Genomic DNA, 17,516 nt, shown 5'->3' with positions numbered 1-17,516 from the left:
CTGTTACGATCAGGACAGATATGGTCACTAGGTGGCGACAGCGCCACGCGCGGCCTATGGCTAGCCACCAAAATTGGTGTGGAACGGATGTACTTGTAGCTACTTGTTGCAAAGCGACGAAATCGCGGAGAGCCACGCCTAACCACTGGACATACATAGTGCAACGTGGCCACAGAATAAGTAATCGTACAAAACCAAAGTTTGATAGCGATTCAGGGGCGAATCATGATATGCTTTTCTAACTTATGGCACTATCCCTTTCGGCTATTTAGGGTTGTCAAAATTCTTGCCTAAACCGGTTCATGAAATAAAATGCCATTTCTAATTTAAATAAGTTTATTGCCTACAAAACATATCATCTAGATATAATCCGTGTATTTGGGCATCTTGTTCTTCATGAGGGTGCTGCCGTCGCCCTTGTTGTAGCCCACCTCGAACTCGAATTTCGGGTGGTTATAGATGATCTGCAAACACAATTACTCATAGTACGACATCAAAAAGTAGAAATCATAGACCTAGTATTACATAGATAAGCTATACGCGTGCCTCCGTGAGGGACAAAACATACGCAAAGCGACAATATTAAAAAAACGTTTTAACATTCCTGACAACATACCAAAAACAATCTACGTAATTCGGTCGGGTTATTTGTTGCCCACCATAAACCATACTAAATTTTTGGTGCGGAACAAACAAAAAGTGAGACTGTGACAAGGACAAGCAATAATACCGCTTTCTCTGCTACTCCTACTGAAATTTCCATAAGTCGTTCGGTCGTTTGGCCCCTCCCCCGTGTCATCTCTATGTTATTATACCTCTATGGTAGACATTCAAGTTTTATTTAAGTCCTTTATTGTATGTTTGTATGTAAATTAAATGGAACTAAAACATTTCCCCAATCTGCATTGGGCTATCGTGGGGACTATAGCCCAAGCCCTCTCGCGCATAGAGAAGGCCTGTGCCCAGTAGTGGGAGCTATATAGGCTGAATTATTATGTTATTATTTATTTAAAACATTTCCATACTAAATTGTTGCCATGTTTAAGCATTTTACGTCAAAAATGTCACGGTTACGTAGGGAGTGGCGCCCGCGATAATATTCTACAATTTCTTGTCAGACTTTATTAAAGATTTTTTACGCTTTCTGGTTACTATATGTACCTTGTATGTACATACCTCATTTTTTTAGCATTAGAAAAACAAGACAAGTTAAATAAAAGCTTGTAACTTTGCACCGATTTGAATAGAACAAAGTGTAAAAGTGCCCATACACTTTAATGATGACATTGCCAGACTCTGTCATCGAAAATGCTATGCAGAGTTAGCTTGGTCAGACTCAAAGTTTTGTTCCATGCGATTTGGCTTAAAAGGGTAGCATCCAGGTCAATAAAATTGTCACTATTGGCACAGAATAAATAATAGTACTAGTACTAGGTACAGAAGACTCACTCTCTAACAAAAGGCGTCTGTAACGATCAGCACAGATATGGCCGCTAGCTGGCGACAGCGCCACGCGCGGCTTATGTCTAGCCACCAAAATTGGTGTGGGACGGATGTACTTTTAGCTACCTGTAGCAAAGCGACGAAATCGCCGAGTGAGCCACGCCTGGTATTGGTAGGGATGTTAGCAAAACCTATACTGGTGCCATCTGCAAAAAGCTTCGACCAGCCAACTTTCTCAAGATTCTAACCTTTTCCCTCTCATAAGCATCATCAGGGTTGGTGACCAGCTCTGGCACATCCAGCCGCGGGATGCTGAACAGGTTCATGAGGTAGTGCTTCTGGTTGGTGTACAGCATCCGCTGGTCCGCCCACTCCACCTCGCGGGGTAAACGCCAGTCCTTCATCTTGGGATCCTCGCGCTCTGTGTATTGTTCGAAGTTGAGACGCTCGATATCTTCGACGACCTGGAAAAAAAAATATTGAAAGCTACGGATAATCTTGTAGCATCCAGATTCTGAATTTCTGAATGTGTCCGGACTCGAGACAAGAGGGCACAACTATTTGAAGCTAGGGGCTATACAGTAGATGTTGGGGCTTTCCACTCGATTTTGGCGGGACCCCTGTTTAAAACTGCGAAATTCGTGTACCATTTTTTTGATATCTAGTAACACTTATTGAAACTCATGTAATGTAGAGGCCCAACGGAGCCGACATGTCTCATTTTCTCATAAAAGCTCCTTTTAAATATGTAGATGAAAAAACAAATCTGAAAGAATTTCTGCCTAACTGTAGAGTAACTTTATACAACTATCTGCCGCACCTACCGTAACAATCGTAACCTTTAAAAAAATCAGACAAGTGCAAGTCGGACCCGCCCACCGAGGGCTACTTTGTAATTTTTAGTATTTGTAGTCATAGCACAACTGAATACATCATCTGTAAAAATTTCAACTGTCTTACTATCAGGGTTCATGAGTTACAGCCCGGTGACAGACAGACAGACAGCGGAGTCTTACTAATAAGGTCCTGTTTTTACCCTTTGGGTACGGAACCCTAAAAACTATACTCTTGCAACTATTGCGGTATTAAAATAGAAATCGCAACTGTACTAACCACTTCGACCTCGCCGCCGCCGCTCCAGTCATACACCAGAAGCTCAGCGTGGGTGGATATGTCGCGCAAGTACTTGTTCTTGTACTGGCGCTCCATCTCGGTGAGGAAGGCGGGCGTGAGCGCCTTGCCGCTCTTTTCGTAGTCGAGACCTCGCTTTTTGATCGCCGCTTGGACCTGTAAATATAAATACAGAGATGGGCAAAATTTATTCAAATAACGAATAAGAATAACAAAGAATATCGCAAAAGACGAATAAAAATGTCGGTTTATTATTCTAATTTGAATAAATTATTCGTCAAATAATTGGATAAATGTCAAATGAATCACCATGAATAATTTGTTTATTGGAATACCTTATTAACTTTTCACGTTTTAGAAAGATTTGGCAACTGTGATGTGCAAAGTAACTACCTGCAACTACCTATAATTCGTTTTTTTTAGCATTAGAAGTAAGGTAAACAATCTTGGTGTGTCTTTTAATTGAAAACCACATTTTAAAAATAAGTTACGGCAAATATGTAAAAATTATGAATCTAATACGATCATTTATATTCTTCTGCTTTCTTAACCACTCAACCGTCCGGACCGCGAGACAGTTTTCCTGTCAACCGTCCGGGTTTTTTAGCGAGGCACGTCCCGCGCAGCGCATTCACAACTTTCTACAAAAATTATAACTATACTGCCATCTAAATTTTTTTAGAGCTAACTATTCAGTTAGGCTACGTTGTCGCATCAAGAGAATTAGTAAATAATGCCGAAATATTCCGTTCGATGGCTCCGAAATCAATTCTTTCTTCCACCCCTTTGGATAGTAAGGTTCCCGTGGACGGTTAAGAGCATATTTTTTTCGGCTACTATGCTATCGTCGGACGGTCAAGTGGATAAGTAATAGTTACTGATTTTTAAAAAGCGTTTTTCAATAATAAGACTTATCAAGATCGCTTACCTTCTTTCAAGTTCTTTCTAATGCTAAAAAAACAAACTATAATATTAGTTACTGTAAATATAAATGACGCTGAACATAAAACTGAAAGATAGATGCAAACTAAAAGACATTAGAAAGACTACTAAGGTAACGATGGTACACCGAAGGATCACAAAACAGAAATGGAGATGCAAGAGGCATATGATGCGATCAAATAAAGAAAAATGAGTGTCATTTATTGTAAACTACGTGTATGTGAGGTGTACAATAAAGTGTATTGTATTGTATTATATATTATAAAGCTATATATCTGCTCATTGTAAATCATTTTCGTTTTTTTTTAATGTATTAGGTACTACTTTATTGTGTAGTTACCACCCATGTAGTTTGTTTATTAATTATCACCATAATATACTAACCTGGTCCACTCCAAGATCCAAGTAGACTACCAGATGGGGCCTCATCAGTTCCTCAATAGAGTTATTCTTCAGTTCGTAGTACACTGAGCGGACACCCTTGCTGATATACTTAGAGGCATACATGGCCTCCAGGAACACAAAGTCAGAGTACGGAGACCTCTCCAACACCACACCTTGACCCGTGTTGAGAAGATGAGCCAAAGCGTCAATGTATTGGCTATAGCGAGCAATGTATGTCATAATCTGGAAGTTTCCAGCCAAACGGTGATTCGGGCACTCATTGAAATTCTTATGATCAAAGGTCCTAGTGTCCTCGGGAACCAAGGGGTCGAACTGTCTTAAATCACACCCGTTTGGTCTAATGTAGTGATGGTCCATGTTAGCCTCGGGGAAATGCTTCATTCCCAGGTCCTCGGCGAGGCTCGCGGCGAATTTAGTTTTTCCGACCGCCACGGGACCCTCCACAACTACCACTTTAGAGTTCTCATCGAAGCGGTGCGTGGTCCTGTCGAAGAGACTGCGGAACCAAGTGTAATCCTTGTTCTCATAGTCGAAAGGGGCCTTTTTCGGAGGCCTTGGGGGCAGGGAGTCACGGAGCGTCTTGCCAGAGATGTTGCGGTGCTGTACGAAGGCGCAAGCAGCTATTTTACCCCCATGACTTGGGCTGATGAACTTGATTACCGAGGTTTTTATTAGACCAGACATACTGGTTTTTGAGGTATCGTCCTGTGATACCTGTAATAGAGACTACTGTAGTTAAATAATGTCATTAAATATCAATTAAAAATAATAAACGTGATTCTTACCTCAAATAATCATAATAAAAATCTATTCGTCGGGTTGAAACTGTGACATAACACAAAGTTTTTTTTTTCTTGACAATCGCCACGAACTATTCCAGTCTTTAGCATAAACGCTACTGAAAGTACTTTTATGTATACTGGACGAATACGGTTTTTACATCACTAGCCCTTTTGACAGCACCTGTCACTTGAGAACCATGTGAGATCGTGGCTGAATAATAAATAAATAAAATATTAACTTTATCTCTCTGATTATATATTTTTGGGAGCTGCCGTCTATTAAATAATCAAAAATGGAGACTGAGAATATAAGTGTCGACGAGTTTCTGCCCGCAAAGAATCCAATCAAGATCAAAAATGTGAAGCGAAGAGCCGTGTCCGAATCAGGGGATGTTATGGAGATTGAAGAGCACAATGGCATCCAAGGGAAAGCTAAACACACAAGGCCTAAAGCAAAGAGGTCGAAGAAAAACCAGGAACCTAACGAGACCAAAGTTAACATGAGAAAGATCCCAGTCCCCGCTCACAGGTATAACCTCTAAAAAAAACACTTGGTCACTTGTATCAGGCTAACAACATGCTAAAGTAATGATTTTTACTGTGGGCTTTTTTATGTATATAAAATGTAACTACTGATTTTATTGTTAGTTAAAGTGAAGTCCAATGCCTTTGTGGTATCATAGTGGTCTTTTTTATTTACAAAACAAAGGTGCTCAGAAACTTGAAAGCTTATTAAATATGCTTGTTTTATATCAACTATAATTTACACCTAATGTAATGATGAAGCATGTGTTAATTTTCTTATTTCTCCTTTTGTGTTGCCATTCTTTATTTAGCTTATAAAAAAAGATGGAACGCTGAATTGCACAATATTACTCAGGTTATAAACCAGGGATGTTGCAATGCAGATTTTTTTACATCTGCGGATGCGGATATTTAAAGGCTCACATCCGCGTCAAGATTAGAAACTAAAAAAAACCTCAATAATTAAATTTTTAGTAATTTTTACAAAAAAAAAACGAAAGGTTTAGTATTTGAACAAACAGTAACTTGGCCAACTTTTCTGGATGTAGACTATTTCGTTATAGGTAATGACGAAATTACCTAGCACTTACGCCGCCATAGACTAAGACATACCTGTACCTCATAAGCTCCACATCGATTTATGTGGATTTTGAAAATAATGCATAAGCAGCAGAAGTTATCAACAATTATTGAACTCTTTTTCCATCTTAACTCACATTTATAGACGGGTCTAACGCAAATTTTATTCAATTACCTTGATTTACCGACGTTTCGACACAGGTTTCACTGGTCATGGTTGCGGCTGACTTTTTCCATTGCTCCACAGATACACACCACTCAAAGAGGCCTGGCTAAAGATCTTCACACCGATCGTGGAGCACCTGTTCTTGCAAGTGCGGTTCAACACCAAGACTCGCAATGTGGAGATCAAGGTCGGCCCAGAGACTAAAGACGTTGCCAACCTGCAGAAGGCTGCCGACTTTGTTAAGGTATACCTTAAGCTTACAATAAATTTAAAAATGGAAAAATTACTGTCTTGGGTGGACTTAAAATCATGGCCTTCTGAATTGATACTCCAGCGCCACCAAGCCGCCAAGACCTCATCCGTAGCCAGCAAATGTTTCCACCATATTATGGGTCAAGGTGAACCTAGCGACATCTACTGTAAGAGTGTTACACGGCTACCCGAGTTCCAAGTCATATGACGACCGGTCTGGCCTAGTGGGTAGCGACCCTGCCTATGAAGCCGATGGTCCCGGGTTCGAATCCTGGTAAGGGCATTTATTTGTATGATGATACAGATATTTGTTCCTGAGTCATGGTTGTTTTCTATGTATTTAAGTATTTATATATTACATATATCGTTGTCTGAGTACCCACGACACAAGCCTTCTTGAGCTTACCGTGGGGCTTAGTCAATTTATGTAAAAATGTCGTATAATATTTATTTATTTATTTATATTGGAAATTCACCAGTTACGATGTGAGACCCATACTAATTTTAATTTTGCAATTTTCATAGGAGTTGTAATTCAATAATTGGTTAGGCCCCCCCCCCCCCCCACATCTGGCGTCTTTCGAGCATCGGCGTCTGTCGGCGTCGATCCAGCGCTATGGAAAATGACGTCGCTGCGCAGTTGCGTCGACGTCGGCCATAGAATTGTAGACGCCGACGCTCGAAAGAAGCCAGATGTGGGGGGGCCCTTATGCAGATGGTTGTGGCACGAGCGGGTTTACTTAATAATAGATAAAGGATCAGCAGTTCGGGGCCAGAAGGCCTACCGCGAACCACCTTCGACGTATTGCTATTCTGTCGCACTTATTAATTCTTAGGTAAGCGTGACAGGGAGGCAACACGTCGAACGCGGTTCGTGGTAGGCCCTCAGTTACTAATCTGCAGACTATAATAGACATTTCCTTTTCCAGGCTTTCATCTACGGCTTCGAAGTAGAAGACGCGCTCGCACTCCTCCGACTGGACGACTTGTTCGTCGAATCATTCGAAATTAAAGACGTCAAGACTCTCCAAGGCGACCACTTGGGCCGCGCCATCGGCCGCCTCGCCGGCAAAGCCGGACGGACCAAATTCACCATCGAAAACGTCACCAAAACCAGAATAGTACTTGCAGACTCTAAGATACATATTCTGGGTAGCTATCAGAATATTGCGCTGGCTAGGAGAGCTATATGCAATCTGATTATGGGATCGCCTCCTTCTAAGGTCTATGGCAATTTGAGGAATGTAGCAAATAGGGTAGCGCAGAGGATGTAGTTAATAAAATATATTTATGCATTCATTTGTTTTATTTTATTAATACGGAATATTAGGTAAAGCTCTGCGTAGGTGGCACCACTAGCACATATAGTAAACAAACCTCATTGACATCATCAACACATCATGCGTCACTAGGTCAATCACATGGCCTACCGTGAAACACGACATTCGAAATTTCGGTTTCTGTCTCTCTATCAGTCTTGCACATTCGAGCGATAAAAAGGCAGATAACTAAATTTCGATTTTCGCATTTCGTGGTAGGCCCTTAACAAACCGCCTTGATGCATCAATGTCATATTTTATTGTCTGTGAAAACTTGTCAAAAACAGTTTAAGGCACAGTATGTATAAGTTACTCTATGAGTTTACTAGAGGCGGTAGTGCTGCACTCTGGCGGCAGAACATTGCATGATTGCAGTAATATGCGTGATGATGAAGAGATGCTACGAAAAGTCAGATGACTATTTCCATGGGGTTGGCAACTGTCAACGGTTTGCATAGATGGCGCCATCATAGCTTGCTACTTTTTCTATGAGATTTGGCTTAAAGGGCTGGCATCCAGAGCATTAAAAAAACAAAAATTTGATCCAATTCTAAAGTGCAAAACGTAATTCAAGACCAAAAAAAGTAAGACAATGTTGCCATTGCAATAATTTGTTTGTAAAATAGTAAATTCCTTGCGATAAATAATCATGCTAAGAAATAGTTATTTGTACAACAAGAGATCAAAGTTTGATATTTCTTCGAGTGCTTATTTTGAGTCCCGTGCAAGAGAAAGATTCTATAATAGATTCACGAGCGTAGCGAGAGTAAGGGATTCAAAAGCGCACGAGATGTAAATAACTTTGATCTCTTGTAGTCATTGATATAGAATAAGAATATTAAGTCAGTGCTTGTAGTACACAAAATTTTTCACCCTAAGCAGTGAGAACATACCTAGAGGGACAGAGATAATAGAACCCAAGTATATCGAACTTGTATTAGACCCCGCATGTTGAAATGACATTTGACTATAAAGGTCACTTGAATGTCATTTTGTCTCACTCAGTGAGCAAAATCGCATTTTGCTCATTGTTTTTAAGATGCAAAGTACCCTTGTTCAAGCTGCTGAGGTGAAAAATTATTTATTTGTAATTTTACTCCTACGATTTAAAAAAAGTACTTTTATTTACTTATTATATATTTACATAATTACAAGACGCGCTAGTAAAAAGTGGCAACATTGTTTACTTTTTTTGGTCTTGAATTACGTTTTGCAGTATAGGGATTGACAGGGCAAGCTATGATGGCGCCATTTGCTAAATACTTCGACCGGCCAACCCCATTAAGTTGCCCATTGTCATCTTGGCTTGCTTGCTTAGGGTGCTCCCCTGGCGACGCAGCATAAAATTGTGTTGCCAAAGTAATTATACTACTACCTAGGTATAAGTATCAGTCTGTAAGGATGGTATAGATTACGTCATCTATTTTTGTCGATTTTTCGAAATCATCCAAAAATCATGCTTCGAATGACCCCGTTTCCTCCTACGTCATGCTACTATCATCCGATGTCCAGACCCCCCCCCCTACTTTGAAATGACTTAATTTATGAATAATGATTTTAGTTGGCTGACAATAAATTATTTTTGATTTTAATTTTATTTGGATGGTTCTAAGGAAAGCATAAAAACAACAAATAAGGTTCAAACACTTTAATGACATATTTATATCCTTTCCATAAAATTAGACATCTTAAAATTACAAAACTACTTTAAGTTAAATAAGTAATAAAAGTTCGTGAAAAAATAGTCTAATAATAATTACAAAACACCTTTTGCGTATAACATTGCTCAAAAAAAAGAATATCATAGGAATAGTTACAAAGGTAATTTGTGAAAAATCTAAATTGCTAAACTACTAGAAACATTATTATTAATTTTTTCACTCGAAAACATCAGGCAGAAGACTGGTATTTAATCCTTTCAAACTCTATACGTCATATGCAAAAAATATCACTCGCCCGCCATAAACACAGGCGCAAGCAAGCGAAAACAAACTTTATGTTAAAGTGTTAAGGTCAAGAGGACGTTCCCCAATGCGTTGGACGGATCAGATAAAAGCCCTTACCAACACCCCACTTAACACATGTGCCAGAGAAGCATCTGCCAGGGAGAACTGGCGTAGAATCGTTCGTCGTTCAACGTGACCACGACTGCTCTGTCAAGAGTAATTCGACGGAGAAGAAGAAGACAGTGTTAAGGTTATTTTCAACTGCGTATGCCATAACACCTGCATAACACACATAGGCGTTGTTGGCGCTGTGGGCACGACTACTAACAACTTCTAAGAGATTATACCTAATTTAAAAAAAATACCGATTCTCGAAATCAGTATGAAGAAATTTAGTAGGTATAATAGGTACCAAATAAAAACAAAGTGTCTTTGGTTTGACGAGTAGAGACTGGGTACATTATTTATTTAAAATTATTAGACGAGCCCCGTCTTTGTGGAAACAGTAATTTCAATCATTTTGATATAAAGATAGTCGAAATATGAAGATGCATGAACTGTAGGGGGCAGCACAGGAGTCAAATTTAGGCTTCCAATGTAACCCACGAGATGGCAGAACCTACAATGCACAAAAAAACGTACGTGAACTGTAGAGGGCAACTTGCTTTGGCGCGAAGTGTTAATGTACAGTTTATGTTTCCGATTCAGGCCACAAGATGGCAGACCCTCCAACGCGCACGGTCCCTATTCGCCTAAACTTTAGGCCCTAAACTAATGAATAACAAAATAAAATATACATATTTGGTGGTGTGTGTGAGTGAAAGCTCTTTAGTTAGAGTAGTTAGACCATCTCTCTTTACAGTATTTTTTTCAGCAATGTCACCCGCAAAAGTGCAACAACAAAACGCCGTCTCCATTCCGTCAGCCACCCATACACCACGTAGATCTCTGATCCCAACAATTATTCTAATATACAACAAATTAAACACTTTACTACCGTTCGTATTCTCCATTACGTTTGTTTTCACTAAATTAACAAATATCAGAAAAATACCACCGAACGGGCGGAGTCGGAGCGCATTTCACATTTGTACGGCCGCAAGCCGGTCGCCTGCTCGCGGATGCGGACGGCTCCGGACGCACTCCATCGCGTCTGCCATACATAATTACATATAGGGGCACATTGAAAATGCGCTCCGGCGCGGCCCGACCCGACTCCAGCCGGTCGGTGGGAATCGCATAATAGATTAACATACGAAAATAGCAAAAACGTGGTTTCAACCTTTTGTATATACTTGCTAAAATGACTAGTCAACTGCCCCAGTTTTTCCAATAAATAGATGTCATTTCCTGGAAAACTCATATAAAACCAGATTGGATACATTGGGTAGGCAAATCAAACTGTCATTTTAGTATAGATTTAGGTACATACAAGACATAAAAACAGATTTTAGCAGTTAAAATCTAAGGGCTGATACAGACTGACTACAATTTGTACGGGAACTGCACACCGACGTTGCAGTCCGTCTGTACCGACCCTAAAATAGACACAGTTTCTCTGAACCATACTCATAAAAACGTAGGAGAATGGGCATTTAAGTATATTGAAAAAGGTTTCTTTAAAATGGGATGACACGATAAGAAAGAGGCAGGAATGAATATGAAAATACATACATTCAGTCAGCAGCAGAAGTTGCTAAGCGGGCGATGTGTTCAAAATTACCTTGACGCGCTCTTATTCTCTTAACAATAAAATCGACTCTATTGTACTGGCTGTACAATAATGTGAATGATAATTTGGTGAATTTGTACAAGTTGAATATTTGCAATAGTATACATAGTTGGACATATTTTTTCTCAAGGTGGAATTATAGTTCAATCTCTATGGTAAAAATAGTATTCGATAATAAAACACGTAGGGGCTTGCGCACAAATCACGCGATCATAGCCAAAAACTTCACCAAATATCACCAAAGGGGAGCCGGGTCAAAAAGCCGAAAACACATCGCGTGATTTGTGCATAACCCCTAGTAAGGAATACTAAGACAAGGATATTAGTGCAGTGCACATTTTCAATCAATATTTTGTATGTAGTACATAACTCTTTATCTAACATACAAAATTCCATGCAAACAAAATAAAAGAGAACAATATTTTACAGTAATGCAAATTTTGAATAACAATAATCAAATTCAAACGGAAAGACTATAAATGCATCGTTAGGAAAAAAGGTACAATTTTTTTATGTAAATGGAACATTCATCTTGTTTTTAAGATATTGTACTTAGGTATAGTATGTAGCTTTCAAATAGAGCTCGACGGCTAATCCTATTGTCTATTGTTAATTAAAACCGGACTTCCTACTTACCTGCAAAAAGGGTCTTCATTATTCTATTTGGCACCTGAGCGCGGGCTAGTCCAACGCTCAAAAAACCAGTGTAGGTGCGCTCTCCGATAACGCGCCTTCGTTACGCATCTCGATGACACATTTTAGACTGGTTCTGTTGTGTCCGACTCGCCGGCACTCAGTAACCGAAGTACGTATTTCAGGGCTCGGAAACCGGTATTTGCTCCATACAAAAATACCGGTATTATTACGTTCTTTTTCGTTCTTTGGTTTATTATTTCTTTTTTAATTGGACAATCTGATAACACAAATTCGTAACCTAAATACATGATCCAGTCTTACGTAAAGAGCATAAAATAATTCTAAATATTGGTCTATTTCGGGGTTTTCAAAAAATACCGGTTCCGAGCCCTGACGTATTTTTTATGCAGGTGGTTGTGGCACGTGGCACGAGCGGTTTTAATTAACAATAGACAATAGGATTAGCTGTCGAGCTCTATTTGAAAGCTACACACTATATTACCATTGACTGTACTTTATCGTAATTACCAGCTTATGCATTGGGGTCGTTTGGAAATATCGAAATTTTCAAATATGCAATAATAATGTTAATCTTCGAAGGCCGCAAAAACATGAGACACGCTCTTATGGCTCTACTAATAAGATAGGGTCAGATATTTTTGAGGTCTTCGTTTGTAACATATTATTGCAGGTGACTGTACTAACCTCGAAAGGCTTGGGCCTAATACCTACTTATAGTGCTTATTAAAATTGATGAATTTCAAATAATTAACAGTTGCATTTTGTATGTTTCATACAACTTTCAAACAAAGAAAGTGCATCTGTACTTACGTTATAGGTTCAAATTTCAGGATTTTTTTCTTACAGGGATGGGCCTTATCAGATGAGGATAATATTGCCATTCTTCTTCTTCTTCTTTTTAGGGGCTATAAAGGCCCCAAAGCCTATGTATCACTGCGACCATTCCTGATCTATTGTGATCGCCACCTACTACAACTCTCGATCCAAACCTGCAACTTCAAACAGCTGCAGGATATTGCCATAATATGAGAACTGGTTTTACTTTAGTGACCACAGCCAGCAGCAGAAGTAACTAAGCGGACGACATTCAGAATGATCTGAACGCAATTCATGTTTAAAGAAACGGCCAATATCTACAAACTATAACAATGAATACGACTACCGTCCAACTGAATATAGACAGACCAAACATAGGCGAATAGATTTAGATTTATATATTTCGGAGATAACACAGAAACAATCATACAAGAAACAGTCACTGAACACACATGCATATTTATATACAGATGCTCCCTTGGATATATCTCACTAAGAACACATAGTACATATATTCAGGTGCGCAAAGCGATAAATCTTTGCTGTTGGTAACAAAACAAAAGACAGTGCGTAAAAGTACATCATTTTGAACTCTTATACACGGCTACATGGACAGAAAAACTGGCAGCTAAGACCAATGGTCAACTGAATATAGACAGACCAAACATAGGCGAATACACACGGCTACATGGACAGAAAAACTGGCAGCAAAGACCAATTGTCAACTGAATATAGACAGACCAAACATAGGCGAATACACGGCTACATGGACAGAAAAACTGGCAGCTAAGACCAATTGTCAACTGAATACAGACAGACCAAACATAGGCGAATACACGGCTACATGGACAGAAAAACTGGCAGCTAAGACCAATTGTCAACTGAATATAGACAGACCAAACATAGGCGAATACACGGCTACATGGACAGAAAAACTGGCAGCTAAGACCAATAAATTTGTCAATGTGAATAGAACAATAATGCGGTTATTAAGCACTATGTATTCAAAAACCGAAACACGATTGGCTACTACAATATAAAAAAGTATTAAAATAAGTGAAAAAAAAAACTAAGAAATTAATAGCCTTAGAACTAGACCCGCAAATCCTGTAATGTCCGTCAAGTCATCAAGGGTACATTCATAAAATTCATAAACTCAATAATAGAAAAGAACGAAAGAAAAGAAAGAGTATTTTGTGTCTCACGGCGAGGACTATCAGGTGTTCTGCAGCGGGCATGATGGTGCTTAGCCAGACCCACAAATACCGCAATGTCCGTCAAGTCATCAAAGGTACATCATAAAACTGATAAACTAGATGAAAGGAAAGAATATTTCGTGTAGCACGACGAGGACTATCAGGTGTTCTGCAGCAGGTATGGTGGTGCTTAGCTCCCGCAAATCCCGCAATGTCCATCAAGTCGCCGAGGGTACATCATAAACTACATGAAATAAAAGAATATTTCGTGTCTCACGGCGAGGAGTATCAGTTGTTTTGCAGCAGGTATGATGGTGTTTAGCCAGACCCGCAAATCCCGCAATGTCCGTCAAGTCATGAATGGTACATCATAAAATTCATAAATCATAAACTAGATCAAAGGAAAGAATATTTCGTGTAGCACGGCGAGGACTATCAGGTGTTCTGCAGCAGGTATGATGGTGCGTACCCAGACCCGCACAACCCGCAATGTGCGTCAAGTCATCAAGGGTACATCATAAAATTCATAAATCATAAACAGATCAAAGGAAACAATATTTCGTGTCTCGCGGCGAGGACTATCAGGTGTTCTGCAGCAGGTATGGTGGTGCTTAGCTCCCGCAAATCCCGCAATGTCCGTCAAGTCGGCAAGGGTAGGTACATCATAAAATTCATAAACCCGATAATAGAAAAGAACGAAAGAAAGGAAAGAGTATTTCGTGTCTCACGGCGAGGAGTATCAGGTGCTTTGCAGCGGGCATGGTGGTGCTTCTCTCCGGATTGAAGAGATAAGCAGCTACAAACAGACTTCGTCAACAGTACGATATAGATTTAGATATAATTACGTCGGAGGGGTGCTGACCTGCAGCGAATGTGGCCGCACATTTGCTACAAAAATCGGCTACGTCAGTCACCTGAGAGCGCACCAGCGACGCTCTCAGCTGTAGCATAGCAGTCGCTGTAGCCGAAAACGGCTAGGAGATGATGATAGATATATCGATAAACGCGCAAAACTTTACGAAGATGGCGCGGAAGCAGGGGCGCATTTTGAAATTTGGCGCCCGGCCCAATTAGTTTCGCCGCCCCAAAAGTTAAGGAAGAAAACCCAAATGCAATCCGCCAGGGGCGGAAGACTAGGGTAGCAGGGGCCTAGGGTAAATACGCCCCTGCGTGGAAGGAGCATTCCATGAAATGACCGCTGCTCCGTATAAACGAGAATTTTTAGACACAGGAATTTCTTTTTTAGTGACAATTGCCCAAAAATATGCTCAGAAAAATAATTGTCGGCTTTAAAACGACGAAAAAGCTTTAATACACGAAATACGCGTTTCTACGGGACAGCGCACGGAATGCATTGGAAATTACGCCAAATGGAAAGAAAAATAAACCACAGACGTGTTCCTGATAGTTTGAACCATTAATCTCTGGGTTTTCAACATCATTCGAATACCTTTTTTAAAGCATGATACAGTTTGGCCAACATAAGTGACTAGCGAATGCTTAGTAAATGAAAAGGTTGGTGTCGCAGCCGAAAGGGCCGCATCGCCACCGAAGTCAAAAAGGAAAGGAAAATTATAATATATAGTAATCGAATATCTTGCTCATTTAGTTACTTCTGCTTTTAACTGTAGAACAGTCCGTTTTCAACGCTACAACGAATTCTTGATCATATTTGAAGGGATGTTTACAAAAGCAACAGAACTGACTACACTGGTTGACACCTGAAACGATTAACAATGTTCTTAAAAAAGTGTCAACCGCTCTAAGCAGTTATGTTGTTTTTGTAAACATCCCTTCATTTATAGTTTACATATCTATGTAGCCAAGATGACAATCAAACATCGATAAAGGCCAAACGCAAAGAATAAGTGTAGTGTCGGTGGGGTAGGTTGTGGCACTTATAATACCACAGGCACATTTGACCTTACTTTGCATAACGAATGTGAAATAATAAAAGTAATATTTTCGGAAATGTGGCAAAAATAGAGTATTCTGAAGTAATGAATGTGCAAGATGAATTTAATTTTAACATTTCAGCTTACATTGGTATCTAGAATAAGTTAATTTTAGACCAAGAAAATAAGAAAACTGCGTGGGCTATAAAAATCGCTGCAGACTTTTCTTGGTCTAACTCTAACCGCTTTATGGTATAATTAATATAAATCTCATACCTTGGATACCACACTGACAAAATTTTCAACACGTATCTTGCCTTTCACGTAAAACCTTTTGAATCCGGTTTGGATCAAAACCGGTTTACTGAGAACAAATGCAAAGTTTGTCGAATAAACCAAAATGATTCGGTAAGAAGTTACCGGTTTGCAAGTATACTGTAACAAATTTTAGATACCGGTTGAAACCTAGAATCCTAGCACATACATTTTGTATGAAACCAACTTATGTAAGAATTACTCGAGGGCCACAGAAGGCTCGACGCTGCGGCCGACCGCAATACATTTGTTCGTGCGTTTCGGGACCGTCGCGTTTGCTACTTTTATGCCCGAAATCGTGTTCTGGACCCGTGGGTGTAAGGGAATGTAAACCGGTTTATATTTGTTTAAAATTCGGTTAATAACCGGTTACAACCGGTTATTAACCGAATTTTCATACAATTAAAAACCGATTTACATTCCCTAGTAGGTATATACTTGTGGGTTTAACCTCTAGCTGCCCAGAAACCTATAAAAAGGTCTCCTACTCCATTCTAATTCGAATATTTACTTAGACAAATCAAAATTGTACTTGTCTAGGCAAGTTTTTATGTCTGGGCGCTTAGAGAAACAAAGACTAGGAATCCTCTAGACGGAGTTTAGAGCAATTATTTCATGAAACCGATGCTGCCAAAGATACTGGGGTGCGGGGGACGAGGTGAGCGAGTCCCGTGCGGTGATTGGTCCGTTCAAAGACACGGGCGTCACATAAAGACACTTCGACTCAAAAATGGAGTAAAACTACCGTATATTTGTGGCAGAGTAGCGCTACTATGCTCAGTCTGGAGGATGTCTTGTCTGTGCCGTTATAGTCGCGGACGGTCTAGAACGCAAAATTACTAGTATAAGATTTTGCCTATATCGCTTTTAGTCTACATCGCGAACAGTCTAGAACGCGCAAAGACCACTTTTTTATATCACTAGGGTAGGTTAGGTTCGTTAGTTATCTTCAAATGGCCGAAACCGCACAGAATAGGAGCCCGTCGACATCGCTAACGTAAAGAAAAAAAAATATGTACGCATTTTGCGTTCTGGACCGTTCGCGATGTAGACTAAGAGCGATATAGGCAAAATGTTACACTAGTCATTTTGCGTTCTAGACCGTCCGCGAATAACCCTCTGTGCCGGGAGTCTCGGGGTCAAACCAGCTGCAAGGTGGCGGTGTGGCTACACTATGAGGACGGAGAACGGCGGCTCGTAGATCATAACTGCGGCCGCGAGCGGAGCGCCGCCAGACCGCCGCAGTCGAGGCGCGGCCAGTCCACGAAGTCCTTGCCGTTCCTGTGGAAAAAAAACAAAGGTCAAGTACATTTTTACTATGAGCACGCGTGGCTCACTCCATTTCGTCGCATCGCTACAAGTACATGCGGCCCACACCAATTTTGGTGTTTAGCAGTAGTAGTTGCCGCGCACCG

At 40.1% G+C, this 17,516-nt stretch overlaps 3 protein-coding genes across 3 annotated transcripts in view; 1 reads left to right on the top strand and 2 right to left on the bottom strand.

Annotated features, from left to right (window-relative positions):
• Positions 1-318: 318 nt before the first annotated feature.
• On the bottom strand, positions 319-4,770 carry LOC134673987 (NADH dehydrogenase [ubiquinone] 1 alpha subcomplex subunit 10, mitochondrial). The gene is made up of 5 exons (XM_063532040.1): positions 4,707-4,770; positions 3,901-4,635; positions 2,557-2,730; positions 1,692-1,907; positions 319-464 (listed from the first exon to the last, which is right to left on the bottom strand). Exons 2-5 carry the CDS (start codon positions 4,603-4,605, stop codon positions 360-362), a joined length of 1,200 nt encoding a protein of 399 aa, XP_063388110.1. The 5' UTR covers positions 4,606-4,635; positions 4,707-4,770; the 3' UTR covers positions 319-359.
• A 108-nt stretch (positions 4,771-4,878) lies between these two features.
• Positions 4,879-7,520, top strand: LOC134674161 (RNA-binding protein pno1). Its single transcript, XM_063532216.1, has 3 exons — positions 4,879-5,232; positions 6,055-6,217; positions 7,155-7,520. The coding sequence occupies exons 1-3, from the start codon at positions 4,997-4,999 to the stop codon at positions 7,497-7,499; spliced, it is 744 nt and encodes a 247-aa protein (XP_063388286.1). The 5' UTR covers positions 4,879-4,996; the 3' UTR covers positions 7,500-7,520.
• Positions 7,521-9,177: 1,657 nt separating this feature from the next.
• Positions 9,178-17,516, bottom strand: part of LOC134674100 (phosphatidylinositol-3-phosphatase SAC1) — a 29,156-nt gene continuing 20,817 nt past the window's right edge. The window contains exon 15 of the mRNA XM_063532155.1: positions 9,178-17,382. Coding sequence (XP_063388225.1) covers positions 17,304-17,382 — 79 coding nt within the window. The 3' untranslated portion in view covers positions 9,178-17,303. The remainder of the gene's footprint in view (positions 17,383-17,516) is intronic.

Source organism: Cydia fagiglandana, chromosome 19 (assembly GCF_963556715.1).
Source record: "Cydia fagiglandana chromosome 19, ilCydFagi1.1, whole genome shotgun sequence".
In the NCBI taxonomy this organism is placed as follows: Eukaryota; Metazoa; Arthropoda; class Insecta; order Lepidoptera; family Tortricidae; genus Cydia; species Cydia fagiglandana.
The sequence above is the reverse complement of the archived record's forward strand: the minus strand, read 5'-3'. Positions and strand labels throughout refer to the sequence as shown.

What these genes read in the sequence shown, in the direction of transcription:
- LOC134673987 (XM_063532040.1), bottom strand. Translation starts at nt 4,605, where the DNA reads ATGTCTGGTCTAATAAAAACCTCGGTAATCAAGTTCATCAGCCCAAGT. An exon ending in GCGGCGGCGAGGTCGAAGTG is followed by an intron (nt 1,908 to 2,556) that starts GTTAGTACAGTT and finishes TTTTTTTTCCAG; the next exon opens with GTCGTCGAAGATATCGAGCG. An exon ending in ATGCTTATGAGAGGGAAAAG is followed by an intron (nt 465 to 1,691) that starts GTTAGAATCTTG and finishes TTGTGTTTGCAG; the next exon opens with ATCATCTATAACCACCCGAA.
- LOC134674161 (XM_063532216.1), top strand. Translation starts at nt 4,997, where the DNA reads ATGGAGACTGAGAATATAAGTGTCGACGAGTTTCTGCCCGCAAAGAAT. An exon ending in ATCCCAGTCCCCGCTCACAG is followed by an intron (nt 5,233 to 6,054) that starts GTATAACCTCTA and finishes ATTGCTCCACAG; the next exon opens with ATACACACCACTCAAAGAGG. An exon ending in AGGCTGCCGACTTTGTTAAG is followed by an intron (nt 6,218 to 7,154) that starts GTATACCTTAAG and finishes TTCCTTTTCCAG; the next exon opens with GCTTTCATCTACGGCTTCGA.